At 50.6% G+C, this 27,129-nt stretch overlaps 1 protein-coding gene across 1 annotated transcript; it reads right to left on the bottom strand.

The window, feature by feature from the left end:
• Positions 1–714: 714 nt before the first annotated feature.
• On the bottom strand, positions 715–23,849 carry LOC133352491 (protein RCC2 homolog). Its single transcript, XM_061568168.1, has 12 exons — positions 23,344–23,849; positions 16,968–17,061; positions 14,974–15,117; positions 12,982–13,113; positions 11,675–11,763; positions 9,398–9,512; positions 7,444–7,610; positions 6,335–6,515; positions 5,847–5,952; positions 5,388–5,460; positions 4,346–4,423; positions 715–2,801 (listed from the first exon to the last, which is right to left on the bottom strand). The coding sequence occupies exons 1-12, from the start codon at positions 23,731–23,733 to the stop codon at positions 2,697–2,699; spliced, it is 1,674 nt and encodes a 557-aa protein (XP_061424152.1). The 5' UTR covers positions 23,734–23,849; the 3' UTR covers positions 715–2,696.
• Positions 23,850–27,129: the final 3,280 nt, after the last annotated feature.

Here is a 27,129-nt window from a genome sequence, read left to right as displayed (position 1 = left end):
GGATTACACAGTAGCAGCAATCATCTTCCCCCTACTGGCACACTCATGGGCCCCCGGTCACTGGCAAATGAAACTTCCCATCCTGGTCTCTGAGTTCTCACCTGGAACAAACTTAAAAGCAGTGTTGATTAATAGCAGCAGATTAAATGCCATTTTAGATTTGTTATTCACTCAATTGTGTTTTCAGAAGCAGAGTGGATCTCGTCCATTCCTCCTTTAAAGGAGAATTGTCTGTTGACTTCCGACAAGGCAGTGCCACTCTTGTCAACCCGAGTGACGAGGTCACCAAGTCGCCTCGCGGTTTACTTGCAGGCACCGTAGCTTTGCATTTTGACTTGACACTGCGACTACACCCACCCAGGGTCCCCCCCCCCCCTTGCAAAAGGGGGGGGGGGACGGTGCATCTCTTAACTGTTCTCTCGCTTGGGTGAAGGCCATCGATGAACTCAAATCAAACTGTAGGGATACAGCCGAAGACTTAAAACAAAAATGGCAAAAGCATAGCAGCAATCCCTACGGTTCAGCTTCCCTCTACCGTGTGGCGGGGAGAGGCGTTTTCACGCTTGCGCCCTGCACGGCGCGATGTCCGACGTTCCGTTCCACACGCCAGGCAGAACTTCTTCCTCGTGCCGAACAACGCACGGTGCGGCACCGGGAAAAGGCGTCACGAGAGCTTTCTCCGGCTCAACCGCCAAAGGTTCACGTGGCAGTAACCCTCTTTAATTTGCGTCAGCAATTGATGTACAGGGTTGGCCCAAAAGTCAAGAAACAGGGTTGTTTAATTTATTTCAACACTGGCATTAAAACGTCTTCATTGTTTATCGTTTAAGTTAACGTTTTTAGCTATCATCATTAATATTCATTTGTATTCTTCCTGTGGGGGACACCTCATACACGTTGCGTACAAAATTCGATCAAGAACCCTGAATGAATTGAGACGAAAACACCATTGATGAATGTCCAAAGATTGAACAAGTCCGAGATTCATTTCAAAAGACAATTCATGTACGCATTCACGTTAATATAAGTCCGTTTAAACATTTGATAAGAGTTAAATAACCCTATGTGATTTGTTGACCAATACATAATATAACCCCATGTGTCCTGGTCATTAAAGCACAGCACAAATTAGATATTTTTGTTTGTTTACATATTTGTTTATTGTGAATGTACAGCCGCTTTTGTCAATCCACTGTGCTAACAGTGTTAACTTTTTTTAACATGTCATTTTGGTCATAGTTTTGGACTAGTCAAAGGTAGCCTTTTGGAGTTTTAGAGAAAGTCTTAAGATTGTGAGTTTCCTGTCATTCTTTGGGTCTAGTCAACTCATAAAACATTCAGTCAAACACTCTTAGTTCTTCAATATGGGGGTAAGGGGCGAGCAATTCCAGCCCTCCCATTAAAATCATCAGTTCAGCCAATCGATTAACTCGGTGAATGTTCGTCTATACCGTACGGTCATAGAGAGTTTGGTCTTCTCAGTGAACGGAGTCTCTCATCTAGGGCGACGCTACTCAACCATCTCGGCCCGCTTACGCGTTCATTCAGTCTCGTCACGACGCTCGGTCGTGCTTTGGCCTCGCTGCCGTCGTCACGCACGATGATTCTCGTCTGCTCATCGGCGGTCATCGTCGACTACAATCGTAAAAAAAAAATCACTGTCGCTCCATTGACGAATATATTTTGTTGCATCACTTATACCGGGCCATGAAAGAATCAACATCGCGTGAAAGCCCACTTAGGCCCTGACGAAATTTGACTCCCCCCCCCCCCCACCTGCTTTATCCCAACGCTCATCAAAGCCGAAAGACAGACACAGCGCCTCACCGACCGGCGTAAATGTCCTCGGGGGGGGGGGGGGGGGAGGGGCTACACTATGGCCAACAGAAAGAAGTGCAAATGCAGGGAGGCCTCGGTTCAGCAGTGGAGCGACAAATGGGCTGTACACGAGACTGTAACAGCGGCCCTCGAAGGACACATCGACGTTGTGACGGGTGGGAGACATAAAGCCGGGTGGTGGTACTAGAGAAGCAGACCTTCCAGATGGTATATCACCTGTGCCGCAGCTGTGGGAACTGTGAAAAGAAAGTGACAGTTCTGTGTGATGGCATAGGTGGGCCACTGCCTATGACAGCTTCTTGACCTCGAAGCGGCAAGCAGTGAGATCACTTTCTTTTTAGGGGAAAATCTTCCCCGATTTTATCCCCGGTTGCGCTATCCGCGTCGCGTCAATGAGACGCAGAGCAGTGCGTCCATTCGTGTTTAAAAACAGCCCACGGAAGCAGATATCACCGAGCTTCCTCCGAGATCCCTTCAGTGGCCTCTGGTCCACACAGTAGATGGGACAGCAATTTCCCACCCACTCTGCCCTGTGAGGCCAATGTTTGTCACTAGAGAGCCAAACCGATATTTTCATTCTAAGAGCTGTAAGTAAGCTAAATGGAGTGTCAAAGCTCATTTTCATGGCGATGTTTTTTTGTGTGCGTGTGTGCACTCGGTGACCGGGACTGAGATCACCAAACTCACCGCACCTGAGAACCCGGCTAAATCACAGGCGGCTGTCACCTGGATTCTGTACCCAGAGGATTGTCAGCGGTTCCAGCTCAGCGCTCTGCACCGCTGAGCCACCCGGCCACCTCAACAGTCGGGACATCTTTTCCCCGACAGTAACACCGGCGTGCTAGTGGCAGACTTAATCACAGGGCACGGGGGCAGTACTCTGGGATCTGATGGACGAGAGCTTTGTCTTCCTCCGATTCGTCCCGCGCCAAGAGCAGGGAGTGTGCAAATCCCATCGCCACCTGCACCGTGCAAAACGAGGACCGGGGGGGGGGGGGGGGAAATCCTGTAACATTTCACGGCTTCCGCGGCTGGCCGCTCTCTCTCCAAATGCCCTTTTCCCATCCTTGGGGCATCGTTTAATCAGCGGCCGGTGATGTCGCACCATCATACCTGTTGACCCCTTATTAGTGCCCTACATTATTACAGACCAATTCAGAACCTATTGGTCACCCCGTGCCTTTAGAAATCTCAACGTTCATCCTACAAAGTCCCATCACAAGGGAGAAACACAAACAGACATTTTTTTTTCTCGTATTGAAACGTCTGTATGAAACAGATGTACACTCAATTTCCCTGTACAAGAATCCGGGTAAACCGTATGGGTTGACAGCTATGTGCAACAAACCGGGCGACGTTCACGGAAAACTCCTTCGCGAGAGTAATGACGTCATTGGGAGGGGAGGGCGGTGGGCTAGAGCAGGAGGGCAGCAGAGGCGGCGAAACTGGGGCGCCGACGCTGTTTTTAGGGCAACCGTTGCATTAATCTGGCCCAGTTTTCTATAGGGTGGCACCCTAAAAGGCAACACAACTTTATGCTAGAGCGGTGTTCTTCACTAATGTTCAGAGGCGGGGAGGGGGCCACTTTCGCCGATAAGACATCATCAGTGTGAGGTCCGCTACACACATTATTTGAAACCATTGAGGGTTTGACAGCAGCACGATGATGATGGGGGGGGGTTGTTTTCACTATTTGTGTATTTTTCAGAAGGGCCGCACTAAAGGCCGCCAGTGGCCCGCAGGCCTTGCAATGAAGAACACTGTCCTGGAGTTTCAATTATATTGGACCATCTTGTCCAGAGTTATTATGGACAGAGCTAATGCATTAATGCTCTCAATTTTAGTTGGAAAGTATTCATTAAAAATTGCCTGAATGTGTATCTCCAATCATATTCCAATTTACCTGAAATGATATGGTTGTCAGATCTTCGAAGCTAAGCAGGTTTTGCGCCTGGATAGCACTTGGATGGGTGACCACTGTGCACAACAGGTTGTTATAGCCTACGCGACTACAGCAGAAGGCAGTATAGAAAAAAAAATCATCGTTGTACTGTACTTCTATGCTCACACAGCTTTGCTCCATGCTTTTACCAACCCCGCACTGACCAGCGTGGTAAAGTGTGATCAGATCCCCCCCCACGACCCCTTCACGACGACATGGGGAGGCCACCATCCAGCAGCGGATTGTCAAAAAGGCCTAGCGGTGGATGTGTCGTGTCGTGTTCCAGTGGCGGGGCGGCGGTGCAGCGGCAACGCTCGCAGCAAAGAAGAGCCTGGGTTCGATTCACGACTCAGGGCGCCTTTCTGCGTGTGGAGTTTGTACGTCCCCCAACCCCACTCCCTGTTATATTGGTCCATCTGTACCAGGACCATGAAATGGTAGCGGAGGGGCAGCAAAAAATGGAGGGCAGAAGAAGAAAGTGGGTGATAAGAGAGAAGAGGTAAACGGTATTGTTGTCATCGAACGCCTGCCAGTGTTGTAGCCATGAGCTGTGAGGGGAGTCACCTCGTGAATGTGGATGCCACTCAGCTTCTTGAGCTCCTGGGGCACGGAGGAGGAGCGTTGCTTTCCCTCGCCGTAGCCCTGCGCGCAACACAACAGAAACCAACAAGCGGGGTAACGAGGGAGCGAAACGCAGACGCTGTGGCCGCTATGGGAGCAAGAGTGCTCCTGCGCCGGCCCGCAGGAGCAGGAAATGCCGCCCTTAGATCGCTCGCTTACGGTGGGCGGCCCAGCGTAGTGGTGGCGCGGTTCGCCGCTTGGCGCGAAGTTTCGCGATTCGAATCCGGCTGGCCACCCCCGGCTATTACCTGCAAACGCGCGTACAAACCGTAAAAATAACGTGCGCCGTCTGCCACACACGCGGATGCTAAGGAACCCGTGTCGTCGTCCGAAGAGAGTTGCGCCGTTTCCTAGCAACTGCAGTCGCCGTCGCAGGCCTTGGGCTGTGGTCATGCTGTGGTCATGCTTGGGCTCAATAGAGCCGTGCCCGGCTCAAATAAGAGCTTGGGTCCGAGTCTCCACGTCTTTTGGATGCGCTCACACGGACGACCACAAAAAAACAAACAGCGTGCCACAGGTGGCTTGTTGGACTATGTTGGTGGGCAGCTGAGAGCGGTGCTGCAAAAAACCCATTTGCTGTACTGTACTTACATGCTTCCGGCCCTGCACTCCCCACGTTCGCCAACCCACACTGACCATCAACAACCCACACTGATTTGTGATAAAGTAACCCCCCGCGATCCATAGGGACAAGGGAAGGCGCTCACCTAGGAGTGGACTGACTAAAAGGGCCGTACGTGGTAATGAGATGCTGGAGCATCTCAGAACGCTTCACATGCAACGAGTGACTTCACCGTCTCAACGCATTTCAAAATGGTGGCACCCCCCTAGTGGCAGCTGCCCCTTTGTGGGCATCAGTTGACTCTACACCGGGGCTGCAAATTGGTATTGGTCTGGCAATGATTATCGCGCAGAATCTCAATGGAGCAATTTGTGTATACGTGCGTGTGTGTGTGCACATTTAACATAGTGGGAAGGGCCTCACCAATTCTCCGTACGTTGGCCATGGGCCCCAGCTCATGGTGCTGTCATCTGATGTGATGAGGATGCTGCTTTTACTGATGCACGGACACACACAGAGGCAAGCACGCACAGGTATGCATGCACAGGCAAGCATGTACAGGTGTTCACGTGTGTGCGCACGCTGTTTGAGCGAGCGAGCGAGTGAGAGATTGTGCGTGCGGTTTTTGGACGGAGCGAACGTTTCAGCGAGTGAATGAGCGAGCACGCCATTTAGTGACGATGCGTGCGATCCATTTTCAGCGGGTGATTGGGTAACGGGGGGGGGGAGTGTCGTTTTGTGGAGTAGGCAATTGAGTGATGAGCATGTGTTTAATGAGTGAGCAAATGAGGGAGTAGTTGAGCAAGTTGGTTGCTCGAGCGAGCGAGAGTGTGGAACAAGCGATCGAGCGGGCAGACGGGCGAGTGAGCGAGTGAGCCTCACCCGCATGCGAGGCTGCGCACGTGGGTGCCACACAGGTCGTGGACGGCCTTGGGGTACATGGTCGGGTCACGCGACGTGTTGGTGGAGCCCCAGAAGTAAAGCGTTCCTGCAGGCAGTGTTCACAAGCGTGAGACGGTTTAACAACCATCGCAGTTCACCACCGCCGCTATTCAAAATCATTCACCGGAATCATCATTATGGATAACGGGAGTACAGAAGTTCTTTTGTTCAGATCCGTCATTCAGAATTGTTCAGGACTGCACAGTACGACCTCTGTTCAGAATGATCATCGTTTAACACGGTAGTTCAGAACCATTATTTAAATGCTCAGAATAGTCGCCGTAAAACCACCGGTGTCCTGAACCATCAACCGTCATCACTCAAGGACGACCGGCGAGTGCGAAGACACTCAGCCGGCGGGATGGCGCACGGGGAACCACTGCAACCGCCGTTACTGCCGCCGCGTCCGTCAAACCGCCAGCCCTCACCCACGACGTTGATGGCGAAGGTGCAGGAGTAGCCGGCGCGCACCGAGTTGACTGCGGGCGCCGGCCGGTCGAGCAGTTTGACGAGGCGCGGGAGCAGCTCGTCCTTCTGCTCGGCGTGGCCCAGGCGGCCGTAGCCTCCGAAACCCCACGTGAACACGCGGCCCCGCGTGTCCAGCGCGATCTGCGCGTACGCAGTGCATGCATTAGGGTCGACCCCTAATGGTCTAAGTACAAACAAGTGTGTATACTAGGTTAGCAGATCACAACCTCCATCCTCTTTCGTTAGTAGAGGGCGAATGCCTCCGACTGCCTCGTGACATATTTTGCGAGCCTCCTCCACGGTGGCCAATCTGAACACCACTGGTGCCGGTTATCGGCAAGTGCAATCAGCTCCAAAATGTCCCATACCGCATCAGCCCATCTCTTCTCTTGCCCACGCCAAAACCGTTTCGCCACCTCTATCCAGCAAAACAGAAGCTGCTTAGGAAATGTCGTGACTGGGCATGCGGGCTACATGACCAAGCCAATGTATCCTCGCCTGCTGGAGGAGTTCACTGTTGAGACACACAATCCATCCTGGTTACACCCTGGTTACACCCAGGATGGATCGTAGGCAAGCCTGCCCTGAATGTTTCAAACTGGCACAGATGTTTCTGTAAAGGGGTCCGCGTCTCGCAAGCATAGAGAAGGGAGGGCATGACTATGGCCGAGAAGACCAGAAGCTTCGTGTCGAGCGACAGGCCAGGCAGCTGCCACACAGCATTAGACAACCGATGAATAGACACTGCTGCTCGAATGATTTTATGTGACACCTCCACTGCCAAATCTGAGCTGGTCATGAACTGGTAAATCATGCACATAAAGACAACGATTCCCTGTATAGCCTTAACAGAATGTTGGGGCAAGTGCTGTTAGTGAGCACCTTTGAAGGCCGGCACGGCACACGAGGTGGTGGTTGGCCAGCACCACGCCCAACCATCTTTATCTCCCCAGTGACGAAGTTTACACACCGCATGTACTAATTTGAGGCTGTCCTAGGGGAGGCCCAGGACCAATTCAGATAATCGTTACCAGTGTTGGCCATGAGCGGGACACGCACACACACGTACCGTATGGTTGGCCCCACATGCCACGTCTCGTATCACCACGCCCCGCACAGTGAGCACCTGCCCATCGCGCGTTTTCTCGATGAATCTCGCCAGTCGACGCGGAGCGAGCTCGCACACAAACTCTATCCTCTGCGCCCGCACGATGTAGCGCCCATCTGTGTTGTGGCCTGAACACAGAGACGAAGATCCCTCTTGTAACCACGAGCACCGCTGGAGGGCAGAGTGATATTTATCGAGAACCTAAGAAATATGGAATGGTGTGGCCAGGTTCATGATGAGGCTGAGTTGATCTAAAACAATGAAATTATGTTTTATATTTCCAGGCAAGGTCCCCTGAGCGATATCGCTCTTTTTCACCTGACCACAAATGATAGCGCAACGAAGTGGCTTAGCATCACGTGGAAATTTATAGTAGCCAAAAATACTCAAAATAATTGTTTCTAAAAGTGGAGGGAAAAAACTGAGGACCCGGAAAAAAATCTACATGACCATGGGGAGAACATGCAAACTCCAAATATACAGATGTCAGGGTTGGGATCGAACCCACGACCTCCGGGTGAGGGATTTATCATCTCACCACCGCGTTGGGGAGTCCCAAGACAAGTTGAGATGTCATTGGCCACTGATATTAGCAGTGGTCAGGAATCGAATTCAGGAAAAAGTGCAGTGCACTAACCACTGCACCACCGTTCCAGCCATGGGTAACAAAGACAAAGATTCCCCATCTAGCCTTAACAGACTGTTGGGGCAAGTACTGTTTGCGAGCACCTATGGAGGCCAAAAGGGCACACGAGGGGGTAGGTGGCCAGCACCACGCTCGGCTGCCTTTGTCTACCTAGTGGAAATGTTTTACACATCGCACCAGGTACTAATTTGAGGCTGAGTCGACCTAGGGGAGGCCCAGGACCGGTTCAGATAATCATCACTGGTGTTGGCCGTGAGCGGGATTGGACTCGGGTCGCCGAGTTGGTAGTGCAGCACGCTAACTGCTACACGACCTGCTCCAACCATCGGTAACACACACGCACAGTATGAAGACACTGATATATTGGGGCACTTAATTACTTTGAGTGACATTTTGGCACTGTACCATATGTGTACATTTACACTCACAGTGATTTATAAAGCCACTGCTGGATGAGGGCCACACGTGACGTGGGAGTAATTTGACCATACTTCACTGCGCTGGTCAGTGCAGGTAGGTGAAGTCAACATAGACGTGATAGCGTAGAAGTATAATGCAACAACAGATTTTTCGCCCCCTGGGAAGAAAAAAAGTCCACCAGTTGTGTTCATTGCAATCGCTCAACCAAGCCCTATCCAGGCTCAAGCCAGCTTAGCTTCTGAGAATCTGACGAGATTGACTGCATCCCGAGTGATACGGTCATAGGCTGACCTCCACGTACACATATGAAAGTGGAGCACTGCTGGTAGTAGGGGCAACTATAAACAGCCACTCGAGAGGGTGTTTTGGCCTACTCTTCCACGCTGGCCACGCGTCTTGTAAGAGGCTGGGAGTGCCCCACGCTTTACCCCACTACCGCCGCCGCCTAAACGTGGTGGGCCCATTGCGGGTGGATAGAAGCGTTGGGGGATTGAGGGGTTGAGGATTTGCATAAACTTTGCGGCATCGTTTACACCTGAACCGGTGATCTCTGGATCGTAAGTCCGGCGTGATAACCGTTACAACCGCAGCGTCTCGGTTGGCATGTTGGTAGGATGCTACGTTACGTTATTTTTTGCCATTTTTTTCTCACGTATTTGTTTTTATTGCCATTTTCCTTGCGACCATTATCTTATGCGTGGCAGGGAACCGATGCTTTTTGCTGATGAAACCCGATTCAACGAGAGCTTCTTAGTTCACAGGGTACTTCAAAATAAACTTAAGTGAACTGAGCTGCCGGTAAGAGCCCAGGGAGTGCCGCAATGATCCCCACTTGTGGCGTGGCCGTACCGAGCTGTCCGTACTCTGGGCAGCCGAAGGAGAAGAGATTCCCGTCGCAGTCGATGAAGACGCTAAACTCCGCACCGCAAGCCACCTTCACAACCTGCCTCCCGCTGTAGACTATCTGCACGCGGCGGGGGCCAGGGGGGGTGGGTAGGGGGGGCGGGGGGATGCAGGGGGATGAGTGGCAGGGGAAAGGAAGTTAACCGTTCGCACCCATTGTCTAACAATCATTTTCCTGTATTGTTCACGGATGGGACCTTGTCACACGCACTTTAACAGCTTCTTAATTTTTTGTATAGACGCTTACTTCTAAATCACAGGGTCGGGATCGAACCCACTGCATCTCTCTACTCATATTATCAATACAGGGCGCCCCAGTGGCTAGATGTGAATTACATCGCTTGGTCTACAGGAGGTCGTGGGTTTGATCCCGACCCTGATGCCTGCTGCTGTATATTTGGAGTTTGCATGTTCTCCCTATGGTGATGTGGATTTTTATTTAGGCGTTCTGATTTTTCCCTCCACACTTAAAATCAACGTGCGTTTCAAGAAATGTGGCTGCTATAAGTTTCTACATTATAAGCCACTTCGTTGAGCTATCTTTTGAGACCAGGTCACTTCTGAAAAAGAGCTATACTGCGCAGTGGGCTTTACATGGTAATATACTCAATAGTACTGGTAGAAACCTCTGGTTACACCAGCCCACAGGGGATAATTGTGTCCGTCCATCCGCCGTGCAGGGAGGGGCTGGGTGGGGAGGGAGGGGCTGGGTGGGGAGGGGAGGGTGGGGAAGGGCTGGGTGGGGAGGGTGGGGCTGGATGGAGAGGGGAGGGTGGGGAGGGGCTGGGTGGGGATGGTGGGGAGGAGCTGGGTGGGGAGGGTGGGGCTAGGTGGGGGGTGGGAGGGGTGGGGCTGGGTGGGGAGGGGAGGGGCTGGTCACCCCGTGGTGCCCTTATAAAACTCAACGTTTAACCTACTCACGCCGGCTTGTATCCGCCCTCAGTCGGCCATATTTGCGGAATACACCACGCCGCCGTTGACCCTGGCCATTGACCGAGCAACCCAACGTTACTACCAGCTCCCTCCGCAGGAATGTGTTTAAATAGTAGTACATTGTAAAGATCAAGTACATCAAACCTCACTGTGACAGGGCCTGGGAAGTCAGAATAAGTCAAGAGTGGAAAACATGAAACAATGTGCAGTTTTAGAATATATTTTTGCACGAGGCCATATTTGTGTCTTGCCATATTTGTGTCATTAAGAACCCTCCACCACCCAGCATCCAGGAAGTCAGAAGCCAGGAAGTCACAATACAATCCTGAATCTTGTCCTAATCATGACCAGTGCAGTTAAACGACACCTCATACCCGATTACTACATTTGCCTGTGAGAGTGTTATTACACTTGCCGGTGATCTGAAACGATAATAATTGGCATACTAAACACTTGTACATTCGACAATTACATTTTCTTGGCCGCGTAGGGTGGTGGAGGGTCTTTACTACACAATTTAGTCAGATTATTGCCTGGCATCACCCAAAAATCTATTATTATTAATAATGATAATATACAACACCATTTCCCACCAAGTGGCGGTAATTTCACCACAGCGCTTGTGCCAGGCTACATGCACTTCAAGGTCACGTCTAGCGTGGAAGGCTTCCTGGCAGGAGATCACTGGACAGACCCAGGAGGTCACGGGACAGATCCCGGTGTTATGGATTTACTGAGATGGCACGACAGATGCACCAACTGTACTCCCCACTGTGCCAACAACAGCCACCATTCGCCTCTAAGTGGCGGTGACGTTACCACAGGCGCCTGTATCAAGCCAGGTGCACTTTGAAGCCATGTGAAGTGTCCAAGGCTCGCTAACAGGAGGCCACGGAACAGACCCAGGTGCCGTGGGTTGACTGAGATGACCGGCAGATGAACCAGCTGTGCCCCCTACTGTGCCAACTTGCTGCGTTTTAGCCACCCGAAATTCCTCTCGATGTTGTGAGCATCATTTCTCTGCCCTCCGTTATTGTTAGAGGGCGACTGCCTCCAACTGTCCAGCAGCGTCCTTCACGAGCCTCCTCCATCGAGGCCGATCTTGACAGCAAGTCCACTCAGCTCCACATCCTCCCATACCGCATCAGTCCATCTCTTCTCTAGCCCGTGTCGTGCTCGTTTAGCTCCCTCTATCTGGTCAAACAGAAGCTCCTTAGGCATGTGGTGGTTGGGCATGTGCCAAAACACGCACACACGCACACACTTATAAATGTAAAGTGCTGACGTTACCTGCGTTGGGCTTGGCACGGCATCCGTTTGGTTTCCCAGACCCAGCTGCCCAAGACGGTTTTCTCCAAACGCATACACGGTCCCCGTGTCTGAGGTCACGCCAGCGGATCATCATCATCACCATCATCATCGTTGTCGTCATCACCAGCATTAGCATCACCATTTACTATGAATACAGTGCCTCCCATGCAGAACATCTCAAGGGTTTTTTCGTGTGATAATTACTCAGGAAAGAGGAGATGCTACCACAGTGAAGAAATGGTCAGAAAGCTGGACTTGCATTTAATCGATATGTAGCTGGTGTGGTCCAATATCTCGGCACGGCAGTTGACCAATGGGGCAAGTTTCTATTTTAAATGTTTTTTATTTGTCTGCCTTTGTCCACCCGGCAGCGTAAAAATCATAGTATGCACTTTATCGGGCGTCTTTCACAATGTGTCAAGGTGCCGTGCGTGAAAAGGACGAAGATAATAACGAATTTGGTGGGAATAGAAATTGGGCCAGAGAGGTGCAATGCCAAATATAAGGAATCTTTTTGATTTCTTTAAAATGTGTTTTAGTTGGGACTTAGGAGCATACCTGACAACCCCTTATTACAGACCAACTCAGACCTTATTGGTTACCCCGTGCCCTTATAAATGTCAACATTCGTCCTACAAAGTCCCATCACAAGAGAGAAACACAAAAAATAGACTTTTAAGATCGATTTTTCTTTGCCCGTATTGAAACAGCTGTACGCAGTATGGACCTGAAAACTCAATTTCCCTGTACAAGAATACGAGGTAAACCGTATGGGTTGACGGTAGGGAGTTCCACAGCTGGGGGGGGGGGTGGGGGGGCAGAGAGGGGGGGCACCAGTGAGGAATTCCATAGCTGGGGGGGCAGAGAGGGAGTGGGCAGAGAGGGAGTGGGCAGAGAGGGGGGGCAGAGAGGGAGTGGGCAGAGAGGGGTGGGCAGAGAGGGGGGGCAAGAGAGGGAGTGGGCAGAGAGGGGTGGGCAGAGATGGGGGGCAGAGGCGGGGGCACCAGTGGGGAATTCCACAGCTGAGGAGCAGAGAGGGAGTGGGCAGAGAGGGGTGGGCAGAGAGGGGGGGGCAGAGGGGGGAGCACCAGTGGGGAGTTTCACAACCAGGGGCGGGGTCGGAGAGGAGGGTGGGCGTGTAACAATTCAATGGTTGTTACCGCAATGTTACCAGCGGGTGACCTGCCGCACGACGGGGACACGTGACTAACCTGACAGGGATCCGTTGGCTTTTAACTGCACTCACAGGTGAGGTGGTGAGGATGTGAGAGCACAGGTGAGCTCACCTGTGAGACACAGCGTGTGACTCCTCCCACAAGCCCCGTCCACGATCACGCACTCCTTGAGCGTGTCGATGATTCGAGGGACGTCCACACGGCATGTGTCTCCGTGACCCAGCTGCCCTTTCTCTCCCCGCCCTGCAAAGGTAAATACAGAGATCCCCGTATAGCTTTAACAGGCTGTTGGGGACAAGTGCTGTTAGCGAGCACCTATGAAGGCTGGCATGGTGCACAAGGGATGGGTGGCTAGTACCATGCCCGACTGCCTTTGTCTCCCCAGTGCTCATGTTTACCTACCGTACCAGATACTTATTTTAGGCTGAGGTGACCTAGGGGAGGCCCTGAACCAGTTCAAATATTCTGCACTGGTATTGGTCTTGAACGGGAACAGAACTCAGGTTACCAGATGCATAGTGCAGTGTGTTAATCGCTACACTACCGCTCCCCCATGGGGCACACAAGATCCCCCCTAAAACCTTTAACATACTGTTGGGGCGAGTGCTGTTAGCGAGCACTTAGATGCGTGCGCACACACACACAAAATAGACAAAGGTCCTTCTCTAAAGACACACAGGCTGTTGGAGTGGCTAAAATAACATACAATGTAACCCATTGCTGACGAAACATCCCAATATTGAACAAAATACCGGAAAATTACTCAATTAGGATTACACAGCAAACATCATCATCCCCTTCTGCGTAAAAATTGGCAGGACCCTCTTGAACAAGTATTCAGACTGAGTGAGGCTTTCCTGGCTAAATAAGTGTAATCATAATAAGATTTGAAGTATTTCACTATTATTACTAGGAATTTGCTCCTGATTTTTTAATATAAAGTAGAATCTCGATTATCCGCGTGCGGATTATCCGATTTGCTGATTAACCGCGCACATGAAATTTTGACATAAATGAATAACTCGTGGATTCTCCCTTACGCCCAAATTAATAATCTAAAAAGTTATACATTGTTATTCCAGGAAACGTTAATTACAAGTCACGTGCTTTAACTGAACAAATATGTTGCTCCGGTTAATCCGAAATCCACGTGATTCTGATTGGCATGGTTCTGCTGCTGTCATCCACTTAATGGGCATGAGTCTTCTGTGCGGGAGCAGGAAAGTGTTATTACCGTGCACGCGCATCGATCGGTCCATCGATCGTTCGTATTTGTTATAAATAGAAAGAGTATTTTATTAACTTTACCTATGTTAGTGGTTTTTTGGCATAGACATCCACGGAAAATTTATATTTTTGATTATCCACGATGTTGAATTATCTGTGTCCATCCTCTCTGACATTAGCATTGATAATCGAGAGACTACTGTGAATATAAACAAAATTCAAAATAAGGCCTAGATATGAAATTTTACATCGATTCAGATTAATCTGAGAAACCTGAAGTGACGTCACTAATATGCCGCCACTTTTGTGCTTTTTTTTAGTAAAGGTGATGTCACTGTTGTTAGTACAAAGACATTTTACATGAATGCAAAATGATGTTCTGAAAAATATATTTAATTGTCCTCGTAATTGCGAAATTAGAAATGTTTTCCTCTAAAACTCATCCCAACAATGCATGTGCGCCTGCATGCATGCAGTGCATTATGTCTAAGTCTGTGCGTAAAAGTGCCTTTGTATCCGTGTGGATTTGTGAATATCTATAACTGTACGAGTGTGTGTGTGTAGTGGTTAGCGTACTGCACTACGAACCCAGTGACCCGAATTTGATTCCTGCTCATGGCCAACACCAGTGATGATTATCTGAACCAGTACTGGGTCTCCCCTAGATCGACTCAGCCTCAATTGAGTACCTGGTGCGGTGTGTAAACATCGCCACTCGGGAGACAAAGGCGTTCGTGCATGTTGCTAGCCACCCACCCCCCTCGCGTGCTGTGCCGGCCTTTATAGGTGCTCGCTAACAGCACTTGCCCCAACAGTCTGTGAAGGCTATACGGGAGGGATCTTTGTCTTTGTGTATGTCACACGTGTGCTCGTCACCCCAACTGTACACGAGCCCTCGTGTGGAGATGAGGAGGCTGTGAGCTGCACACGGGCCCGTGATGACACGGCTCACAGCAATGTCACGGAGACTTCCGTAGCGGTGAGGGGCCCACAGGTTCTGGCCCAAATTCCGGAATGCAGCTGCAAAAACCAAGATGTAAACAGACTCATACAGCTATATACTCGCAGACACAGAGGAAAACATGCTGAAGCACGCACAGACACTCGTATAATACACATAGACAGCCGGTAGATACAGACACAAACATTCGTATACTTAACAAAGTCAAAGATTCTCTGTGTCGCCTTTAACGGGCTGTTGGGGCGAGAGCTGTTAGCGGCAAACACCTCTGAAGGCTGGCACGGCACTTGAGGGGATGGTGTGGCCAACACCATGCCGGACCACCTTTGTCTCCCCAGTGCTGATGCTTACACATCACACCAGTTATTCATTTAAGGCTGAGTCAACCCAGGGAAGGCCCAGCACCGGTTCAAATATTCGCCGCTGTTGGCCATGAGCCACTACACAGTCCAGTAGTTTTTTCTTGGTGTGATCCAACATACATCCAATTACACAATATGTTAGCCATTACAAGCCCATGGACTGCACAGAAATCTATCAGCCTGCTAACATTATCGTTGAACTGATCTGACCCATGCCTTGCAATCAATCTCACCCCTAGTGCTCGTGTCATGACCCGGTCGAGCATTAAAGTCACCTAATAAGATGACTGTATTCCGAAGGGCCACTTTAGCCAACACCTGGGACAAGAGGTCATAGAAGGCATCTGATTCATCCCTCTTCAAATATTCATCTAGTGCCCCTGGACCGTTCCATTTCTGCTGTAATGTGCACCGATGCCTACTTTATTGAGGGCAATATTGGCACGTAATAATAAAGATTTATTGACCACCATTGCTCACCTCCTGTTGATGGGGAAGGAAGTCTGCATTGGCTCAGGACTCACAGCTTCCCATATCCCAACACCAAACTCTGATACCCTCATTATTTTATTCAGAAGAGCTACTCACTGTTGCTGCATTGCATTTTGCCCTGTGTAGAGGACTATTCACCTCTTGTGTTATTCTATTAGTCAGAACCAATCCACCAGACCTCCTTGCCTCCCACAGAGGTCTAGGCAGTAACAATCTAGCTCCCAACAGAGGAAGAACACGACCTCTCCTCACCAGCGAGCAATCTGAAATTCCATGTGGCCTGCTCTAGAAATTGCCTATTGCTTCTGGCGACTCCCCGAGAATGTGGTGTCAGTCTCCTGCTCCACCGATTTGGGTTGGGCCGGGGAATACGATGGACGCTCGTCCCCTCAGTGCATGCTTATTTTGAATTAAGATGTTCTCTCCCTAGTCCGTTGGTCACTGAATTTAACGTGGCAGGGTTACCAGCTCCTCGCACCAACACCAATATACCAACACACGCCATTCGCCACTAAGTGACAGTAATGTCACCACGGTGCCTGTGCCAGGCCAGGTGCACTTTGAGGCCACGTGACAGGGGGTCACGGGACAGACCCAGCAGGTGCCATGGGTTGACTGAGATGACTGGCAGATGCACCAGCTCCTCGTCAGCACACACAGACACACTTAAATGTGTCTATTTAACAACACACAGAGGTGTGCAACATTCAATGTGCAAAAGCTCTAGAGCCTAGACCACCGGCTCAAAATAACTGAACGTGTGACCATTTTGTGGTTTTACATCACCGACCAAATGAGTTGAGAAAATGTGTCCATTCCAGTCAGCAGCAGTGAAACAAAGACAACTGTAGACTGGTTTCGCTCTCGTTAGGACTCACAAGTACAGTTGACACAGCTGCCTTCCAGCGGTTCTTGATATATTTAAGGAAGAGGGATTTTTCCAGTCCCTTGCAGTGAACAAGAGCCCCCCATTAGTGGAAATGGAGAATCAGATGTGAAAGTGTGGTTGGTTTGGGGGGGGGGGGTGAAGGTGAGGGGGGGAGCATCTGGGAGACCTTGTTGCTTAGGCACTTCCCGCCGCCCAACCAGATCCCAGTTGGTGGCTCCGCATATCAGCAGCTGCCCCCTGAACTTTGCACCTTCGAGACTCTGCAGGATCAAAGGAGACAATGCACACAACGATGGGGCCGATTCGTGAAGTAGCACGAGCAAAGGTGGCAAAAAGCATGAACTTTTCCAATTATTGCCTGAAAACATCTTGATAAAAAGAGCACTGCAGAGCTTGGGCAGTTGTTGATAGCGCCAGGTCACCGCCTGGCTGCTGCCTTCCAGCTTGCCTGCGGTTCCCCAGCAACTGCGAGATGCAATTTGCACGGAATGGACGACAACGCTATATAAATCCCAACATCTTTATTGTTACTCTCTGGTTCTTTCGGTAAAGTCACGTAGATAGAAAAAAATAATAAAAGAACACAACGTTTCGGTCGCAACACAAGCGTCCGTCATCAGGTGAGAAAGAATGATCTGCTGTTGTGGCTTTATATAGGCACGGGAGGGGGGGGTTGTGGCGTGCAGGGACGGGTGGGGGCTGGAGAAATTAGCATGTCAATGAGCTTGAATTAGTAAACGAAAACAGCACGGGTGGGTGAGTGAAAATCACAGCAGTTAAAACTTGACGTGGTTTATCACGTCCTTCCAATGATTGAAATTGTTGCCACCAAAACGTCGTGTTCTTTTCATTATTTTTTCTATCTACGTGACTTTACCGAAAGAACCAAAGTATGGATTGCTGCAGTCACGAAAGCTTCAAATCAAGATCATTATTGTTATGAAGATGACAAAGAGTTAACATAACAATGCCCGCTTTATGTTATTTAAACAACCCAAATGTATTTTTGGCTTTATGGGTTGGATTTATTTATTTTGAAGCTGTCTTTGAGGTGGAGTATACTGCTTCATAATGGCCAGGTCAGAGACACTTAGCAGCAATGCTGACCTCGTGGCTTTATTAGCCCTAGGTCTGGGTGTCTGTCCCCTGGCTCTCTCCCCGGTCACCCATTAATGGCCAGGTCAGAGACTGGGAATTGTTGTCAATCCACTGCTGGATTAATTCCTCCCCCACACCGTGCCGCTCGTGAGTTAAATGATGACGTCACCCTGCTGCTGCTCTATTTAAGACCGGGAGCAAGTGAGGGCATCACCATTCTTGCGAATTGCCCGATGATGCTGGATTTAAATACCAGCGAAACGTCGTACTCAAAAAATATAAATGTTGTGGATTCACGCTTCAACACACCAGTGGGCTAAAGTAGTGAACTATTTGTCTTTTGTCAACGTGACACTTTTTTGCTGATTGGCCGTGTCGGGTGGTGGAGGGTTACGACACATTTATAAATAACGCGATCTAACCCAAAAACGTTGATTATGAATAATATTGGTCGCGAAAGCCTTCGTGTTAAACTCGTGGAGGCTGTTTGGACATACTTCACCCACACCTGCTGTTACAGAGGATTTAACTGATGGACAATTATTTAAAATTCACCTACCCTCCGCTTGGGTTTATTTCACAACAGGAATTGCGTGACCCGGCGCCCAAAATGCACAAACCCTTGCTGAAAACGAGCCGTGAGTCTCAGCGAGGAGCTTCACAATGATATGCGTTGTAGTGCATACACTACCTGTAGACTGTACATCCCTATGCCAATCCACTGCTGGATGAGAGCCTACAGACGCGTCGGTGTATAAAGACGTATAGTACAAGTAAAGCAGTGGACTTCCATTCACTGCCCTCCGTTGCCAACACGCAGCGTTGGCAGTGGTGCACAAGGCCCATTGCCCAAAATGTCGCATCTGATATATATTTAACATTTAAGGTAGCCTATAAGAATGTGTGTGCATGGGGCACCCAGCGTGGTGAAGTATGGCAATGGTACACCAGCATCACAGTGGAACACATTCCTCCTGCGGAGGGAGCTGGTAGGAACGTCGGGTTGCTCGGTCAATGGCCTGCAGGGTCAACGGCGGCGTGGTGTATTCCGCAAATATGGCCGACTGTGAGGGTGGGCACAAGCCGGCGTGAGTAGGTTAAACGTTGAGTTTAATAAGGGCACCACGGGGTGACCAGCCCCTCCGCACCCACCCCTCTCCACCCAGCCCCACCCAGCCAGCCCCTCCCTGCACGACGGACAGACACAATAATCCCCTGTGGGCTGGTGGAAACAGTGGGTTCCTACTTAAAAGTAATGGGGACGCTTAGAAGCGTTCCGCAAAATACGAGACGGGTGGCAATGCCCACATACAGTGGCAAGACGGCACGCGAACACGGTCGTGGCGGTGTCGTCTTTGCACCACGCGGAAATCAAACGAAACACATTAAAATAGACAAACTTGCAGAGAAGACAAACACAATAGCAACCGCGAGGTTATAAACTTAGCAGCTTGCTAACTTAGCAGCTTGCTAAGTTTATAACCTGCAAAGGCCAAAATCCTCGCGTCAACGCTGGCCCCATGCACCACCACTGTACTCAACACTGCGCGCTCGGCACTGCGTACAGTTGTAATTTTGTGTGAGAAAAATGTTAATTTATATATCTTTAAACAAAATAGACGTTAATTTAGTGTAAGTTTGCGTGGTCTGTGTCGCGAGGCTGTACAGTATACTGTACCGTCACCATAGCAACGCGCGGTATTTATTCATATAACTTTATACAATTTAAACGCACTACGAATCAAATATCAAACATTAACGAATCGTAAGCGATCGTTTTGTAAAAAATACAACATTTACGTGTCATTACTGTCTTTTGGCGGTGGTTAACTTATAGACTGTATTGTACACTTATATAGACTGTATTGTTATATATACTGCATTGTACACTGTTATATATATAGACTGTATTGTTATATAGACATCATTGTACACTGTTATATAGACTGCATTGTACACTGTTATATATAGACTGTACTGTTATATGGACTGTATTGTTATATAGACTGTAATGTACACTGTATATAGACTGTCTTGTTATATATACTGTATTGTATGCTGTATATAGACTGTATTGTGCAGTTATATAGACTGCATTGTACACTTATATATATAGACTGTATTGTACAGTGTATATAGACTGTATTGCTATATAGACTGTATTGTACACTGTTATATAGACTGCATTGTACACTGTTTTATATATATATAGACTGTATTGTACACTATATAGACTGTATTGTAGACTGTCAATCAGACATGATCAATCAACTGCTGGATGAAGGCCGCCCACGCCCGTAGTCGTGGTTGTATGCGTTGTGGTGGTGGTGGCAATATGTACCATACTTCACCGATATGTGACCATACTTCACCGATATGTGACCATACTTCACCGATATGTGACCATACTTCACCGATATGTGACCATACTTCACCGATATGTGCACTTACACGGCGCTGCCCTCCGCTGCGCACAAGCTTTGCAAAGTCTCCGGTCCGAGTGAATCAGTAAAGCAACGCAGATGAGAGACTTTAGAAACCTGTTCACAGTGTCTATTGACGTCTGCGTCGTTCGGATGTCGGGAAAAAGTGCTCGGGGTGGCGGTGCTGGGCACAAAGCGAAGACAGCAAAAATAAGTCACGAAAGTCGCTGCAAAAGGGGCCCCAGGACTCGCGAATAAAGAGAGAGAGGAGTGGGATGAACACATTCCTCCTGCGGAGGGAGCTGCTAGGAACGTCGGGTTGCTCGGTCAATGGCCTGCAGGGTCAACGGCGGCGTGGTGTATTCCGCAAATATGCCCGACTGTGAGGGCGGGCACAAGCCGGCGTGAGCAGGTTAAACGTTGAGTTTTATAAGGGCACCAGGGGGTGACCAGCCCCTCCCCACCCAGCCCCACCCCTCCACCCCCCTCCCACCCAGCTCCACCCTCCCCACCCAGCCCCTCTCCACCCAGCCCCTCCCCACCCAGCCCCAGCCCCTCCCCTCCCAGCCCCTCCCCTCCCAGCCCCATCCCTCCACCCCCCTCCCACCCAGCCCCACCCCCCACCCAGCCCCACCCCTCCCCACCCAGCCCCATCCCTCCACCCCCCTCCCACCCAGCCCCACCCCCCACCCAGCCCCTCCCCACCCAGCCCCTCTCCACCCAGCCCCAGCCCCACCCCTCCCAGCCCACCCCCTCCCACCCCCCATCCAGCCCCACCCTCCCCACCCTTTCCTCTCCACCCAGCCCCACCCCTCACATGTTTTGATGCACGACGGACGGACGGACACAATAATCCCCTGTGGGCTGGTGTAACCAGGAGGTTCCTACCAGTATAATGTAATACAATCTCACAAATAGGCATAACGAGACAGCAATATCCGTAACAAAGTGTTTTGTGGGGGGGGGGGTAGATCGCGTAACTATAAAGATGTGTCGTTAAATCCGCCGCCACCCGACACAGACAATGAGTGAGGGTTGTCACGTTAACAAAGCTCTCCTACACACAACCGGCGTTGCTGTGCGAGTAACGAATTGGCACGTTCTGTTTACGTGACACATCTTTCTAATTGGCTGTGTCGGGTGGTGGCGGGTTTCACGACACATTTACACATTTACGCGATCTAACCCCAAATAAACCTGTATTAGGCACACACCACGTCAACAATTGTTCTTGCACACCGCGCTATCTCTCTCATTTCACTGCACTTCGGTCTTATCTAAACTACTGCACTATTTGTATTGTTTTTACCAGCCAAGGATCCCACTGAGCTGTGTGTAGCTTTTTTTAAAGAAGCGACCTGGCTCTCAACGGAGCGCATTATCATCCTGTGGGCATTCACTACATCAGCCAAATACTCAAAAACGCGTGATGTTGGTTACTAAATGTGCAGGGAAAACTCCCTCGCCGGGTATACAGGAGGTCGTGGGTTTGATCCCAACTCTGACGATGCCTGTTGTGTATTTGGAGTTTGCCTGTCTCTCTCATCATCATCATCACGGTGGCTATGAGATGTTAACTACCTCGCCTGGTCTACAGGAGGTCGTGGGTTCGATCCCAACACTGACGCCTGCTGCTGTATATTTGGAGTTTTCGGTGTCTCTCTTCCCCTGGTCGTGTGGATTTATCTCCGGATTTTCCCTCCACATTCAGTAATCAACAACAACACGCGCTTAGAGCATTTCACTGCTATAACTGTCCACATGACGACCATCCCACTTTGTTGGGGGCTATCATTTGCGATAGCCAGCTCGCATCTTAAAAATAGGGCCACCACGCAACTGAGTTGGGGCCTTACCTGGTCAAATGAACAAGACGCGGCTGTACATCTCTCTTGCCTCCCCGCTGCTTCCCTCACTCCACAAACCTCGTGCTGCGCGTGCACAACTCTCTCTCAGCTCCTCACTCGGACTTTACATTGAAGGGTGGTGGGGGGGGTGGTGGGGGGGTGGGGGGGGATGTGGGGGGAGTGGTGGTGGGGGGGTGGTGGTGGTGGGGGTGGTGGTGGGGGGGTGGTGGTGGTGGGGGTGGTGGTGGGGGGGTGGTGGGGGGGGATGTGGGGGGGAGTGGTGGTGGGGGGGTGGTGGTGGTGGGGGTGGTGGGGGGGTGTAGGGGGGGTGGTGGGGGGGATGTGGGGGGGAGTGGTGGTGGGGGGGTGGTGGTGGGGGGGTGGTGGTGGTGGGGGTGGTGGTGGGGGGGTGGTGGGGGGGGATGTGGGGGGGAGTGGTGGTGGGGGGGTGGTGGTGGTGGGGGTGGTGGGGGGGTGTAGGGGGGGTGGTGGGGGGGATGTGGGGGGGAGTGGTGGTGGGGGGTGGTGGCGGGGGGGTGGTGGTGGTGGCGGGGGGGTGGTGGGGGGGTTGTGGGGGTGGTGGGATGTGGGGGGGGAGTGGTGGTGGGGTGGTGGTGGCGGGGGGTGGTGGTGGTGGGGGGGTGGTGGTGGGGGAGTGGTGGGGGGGTGGTGGGGGGGTGGTGGTGGGGGGGTGCTGGTGGGGGGGCGGTGGCGCAGCGGTTAGCGCGCTGCGCCCACGACGACACCCGCTGGGCAGCGGTTCCCGAGTTCGATTCCCGCTCACGGCCACCGACAACCCCAAGCGAACCCGTCCTGGGCCACCCCCCACTAGGTCGGCTTAGCCTCAAAATTAGTAGCCTGGTGCGGCGGTGTAAACATCGCCCGCCACCGGGAAGACAAAGGCGGCCGGGCGTGGTTGCTGAACCACCCTCCCTGCCGCACAGCCCCAACAGTCTGTTATGGGGGGGGGGGAGATCTTTGTCTCTGACCTGGGGGGGTGGTGGGGGGTAAAGGGTATTCATCCAGCAGTGGATTACACGAAGGGGGTCGCCGCGTCGTCCTTTGTCTTTGCCGGTCCCTTTGTCCCCCGTCCCCCCCCGGGGCTCCATCATCATCGTCGTCGTCGTCGTCCCCTCCCGCGTCTGTGTCAAGTTGGAGGCGTCTCGCTACTCACGCTGCTGCTGCTGCCGACGACGACGTTGGCTGCCGTCCGCTCCGCTGCCGCCACTGCCGCTGCTGCTGATGATGATGATGTCGATGGGGATGATGATGAGGACGACGATGGTGGTGCGGGTGGTGGTGATGATGATGATGGTGGCTGTGGTGTCGGTGACGATGACGACGAGGTGACGATGATGACGCCGCCGCTGCCGCTCGCTCGCCCGTCGTCTCGCCGGGCTCGCTTCACGCCCCGGCGGATGATCGAATCGTCATCGTCACCATCAACGTCGTCGTCCTCCTCGCCATCACCAACATCATCATCATCATCTTCTTCTTCCAAAGCATCATCATCTTCATCGTCGTCGTCGTCGTCATCCTTTGCTGATGATTTTCGTCTCGGCATGTCGGTTGCAGCCGCTGCTGCTGATTATGCTGCTGATGATGATGATACAATGTCCGATCGTAGTGAAGTATTATCCGCCGTGGAACACTTTATCACTCTGGGGGGGGGGGGGGGGTTGTGTGTCCGTGTCTGCTGCAGTGAGTGAGAGAGGAAGGTTTGTCTCTCTATGTTTATTAATATTTTTATTTTAAGGGTTTTCCCCCCCTCTGTACAGAGTTATTTTATTATTTACTCTCTCCCTCCCCTCCCTTCTCCCAAGGCCCAGCGTGGCCACTCGCAGTGTCACGCCGCCGCGGCGGCATCGTCTTTACACCGCTGATGAGACACGCGGAGGTCGAAACCGGTGCAGACTTCGCCGCCTTGAACAAATGCAGCTGAATAGACACCATTGACTCAAAACAAATGTACTCATACCGTTAACGTGTTTTTTTGTTTGCTTTAATGTTTATAAAAAAAATCATACTTGCCATTAAACCGAACACACTTCGTTATCGTATTGTATACATTATAATAATAATGCTGTTTGAGTAGTTGAACAGTAGTAACATGGACGACACCTAACTATACCTATCTATGAACAAACTATATCTCGTCAGAAGCTCTGTTAAAGCTCAGCTAGGAGTTGAGACCGGATTAAAACCAATACTGCATGCACATTGTTGTACCGTACTGCTATGCTCTACGCCCTCGCCGAATCCACATTGACCTGCGGGGTCATGGTCAAATATAACCCTCACGACAAGCAGTGGTTTGAACCAACAGAGCTACACAATGAGTGAAGATCCTGAAGGGAGAGAGAGAGAGCTTCAACTGAGTCCAAGAATGATGTTTTAAGGAGGCTTTTGCCTGATAATGCTTGGTCAGCAAACTTACACAAGTCACGGTGGCTCTGAGACGTTAACTACCTCGCCTGGCACCCAGGATGTCGTGGGTTCGATCCCGACCCTGACGCCTGCTGCTGTATATTTGGAGTTTGCGTGTCTCTCTCATCATCATCACGGTGGCTATGAGATGTTAACTACCTCGCCTGGCACCCAGGATGTCGTGGGTTCGATCCCGACCCTGACGCCTGCTGCTGTATATTTGGAGTTTGCTTGTCTCTCTCATCATCACCACGGTGGCTAGGGGATGTTAACTACCTCACCTGGTATACAGAATGTCGTGGGTTCGATCCCGACCCTGACGCCTACTGCTGTATATTTGGAGTTTGCGTGTCTTTCTCTCATCATCATCACGGTGGCTATGAGACGTTAACTACCTCGCCTGGCACCCAGGATGTCGTGGGTTCGATCCCGACCCTGACGCCTGCTGCTGTATATTTGGAGTTTGCGTGTCTCTCTCATCATCATCACGGTGGCTAGGAGATGTTAACTACCTCGCCTGGTACACAGGCTGTCGTGGGTTCGATCCCGACACTGACGCCTACTGTTGTATATTTGGAGTTTGCGTGTTTCTCTCTCTCTCATCATCGTCACGGTGGCTATGAAATGTTAACTACCTCGCCTGGCACCCAGGATGTCGTGGGTTCGATCCCGACCCTGACGCCTGCTGCTGTATATTTGGAGTTTGCTTGTCTCTCTCATCATCACCACGGTGGCTAGGAGATGTTAACTACCTCACCTGGTATACAGAATGTCGTGGGTTCGATCCCGACCCTGACGCCTACTGCTGTATATTTGGAGTTTGCGTGTCTTTCTCTCATCATCACGGTGGCTATGAGACGTTAACTACCTCGCCTGGCACCCAGGATGTCGTGGGTTCGATCCCGACCCTGACGCCTGCTGCTGTATATTTGGAGTTTGCGTGTCTCTCTCTCTCATCATCATCACGGTGGCTAGGAGATGTTAACTACCTCGCCTGGTACACAGGCTGTCGTGGGTTCGATCCCGACACTGACGCCTACTGTTGTATATTTGGAGTTTGCGTGTTTCTCTCTCTCTCATCATCGTCACGGTGGCTATGAAATGTTAACTACCTCGCCTGGCACCCAGGATGTCGTGGGTTCGATCCCGACCCTGACGCCTGCTGCTGTATATTTGGAGTTTGCGTGTCTCTCTCTCTCATCATCACGGTGGCTAGGAGATGTTAACTACCTTACCTGGTATACAGGAGGTCGTGGGTTCCATCCCGACCCTGACGCCTGCTGCTGTATATTTGGAGTTTGCAAGTTCTCCCCGTGGTCACGTGGATTTTCTCCGGGTCCTCCAGTTTCCCCCTCCACATTTAGTAATCAACATCACGCGTTTAGAGTGTTTGGCTGCTGTAAATTTCCACGTGACGATAAGCCACCTCGTTGAGCTATCATTTGTAGCCAAATTGCTTCTAAAAGATATCCATAGCTCAGTGCGGCCTTACCTGGCAAAATAAAAAAAAAATATGATAATTGGTTCTTTACCCTTCTATCTGGCAACAAAACTGACACCTTTTTACAAGGAGTCATGTTTGCATAGACCGCAATACCTGCAGTCATAATACAAACAAAAGAACATAACTCTGATAATGTGCACTGCAGGTATTGCGGTCTATGCAAACATGACTCCTTGTAAAAAGGTGTCAGTTTTGTTGCCAGATAGAAGGGTAAAGAACCAATTATCATATTTTTGCTGGCAAATGAGGTCCCCATAGTGTAGATGCTTACCCCGAGCTCTCATACTCTGATGGTGCATTGTCCTTGAGTTGTGCGCCTTTTGGCGTCATCTGGTCCAACCCATATGAGACTAGGCTCTAAGGAAAGCTGTCTCGGGTGTGGACCAATCAACTTCAAGGACAGTGCACATTATCAGAGTTATGTTCTTTTGTTTGTATTATGACTACAGGTATTGCGGTCTATGCAAACATGACTCCTTGTAAAAAGGTGTCAGTTTTGTTGCCAGATAGAAGGGTAAAGAACCAATTATCATATTTTTGCTGGCAAATGAGGTCCCCATAGTGTAGATGCTTACCCCGAGCTCTCATACTCTGATGGTGCATTGTCCTTGAGTTGTGCGCCTTTTGGCGTCATCTGGTCCAACCCATATGAGACTAGGCTCTAAGGAAAGCTGTCTCGGGTGTGGACCAATCAACTTCAAGGACAGTGCACATTATCAGAGTTATGTTCTTTTGTTTGTATTATGACTGCAGGTATTGCGGTCTATGCAAACATGACTCCTTGTAAAAAGGTGTCAGTTTTGTTGCCAGATAGAAGGGTAAAGAACCAATTATCATATTTTTGCTGGCAAATGAGGTCCCCATAGTGTAAAAAAAATAGTTTCAATTTTCTGTACTACTGTATCTGCTACAACACACATACACACAATTGAACATCAGCAGAGTCAGATTTGCTGAAACGAATGCCTGTGACACTGCCATATGTTCATAGGGGACGACGGGTACTAGTTCAACCCTAAACCAAATCTA

This window comes from Lethenteron reissneri, chromosome 40 (genome assembly GCF_015708825.2).
Source record: "Lethenteron reissneri isolate LAM-NWPU_2019-01 chromosome 40, ASM1570882v1, whole genome shotgun sequence".
NCBI lineage: Eukaryota > Metazoa > Chordata > Hyperoartia > Petromyzontiformes > Petromyzontidae > Lethenteron > Lethenteron reissneri.
This window is presented reverse-complemented; position numbering and strand designations above follow the sequence as displayed.

Excerpts from the sequence above, each read along its gene's own strand:
- LOC133352491 (XM_061568168.1), bottom strand. The coding sequence starts at position 23,733 with ATGCCGAGACGAAAATCATCAGCAAAGGATGACGACGACGACGACGAT. Across the intron at positions 13,114-14,973 it reads AGGGCTCGTGTACAGTTGGG|GGCGGGGAGAGAAAGGGCAG; the intron begins GTGACGAGCACA and ends TTACCTTTGCAG. Across the intron at positions 4,424-5,387 it reads GGCCAACGTACGGAGAATTG|GGCTACGGCGAGGGAAAGCA; the intron begins GTGAGGCCCTTC and ends TGTTGCGCGCAG.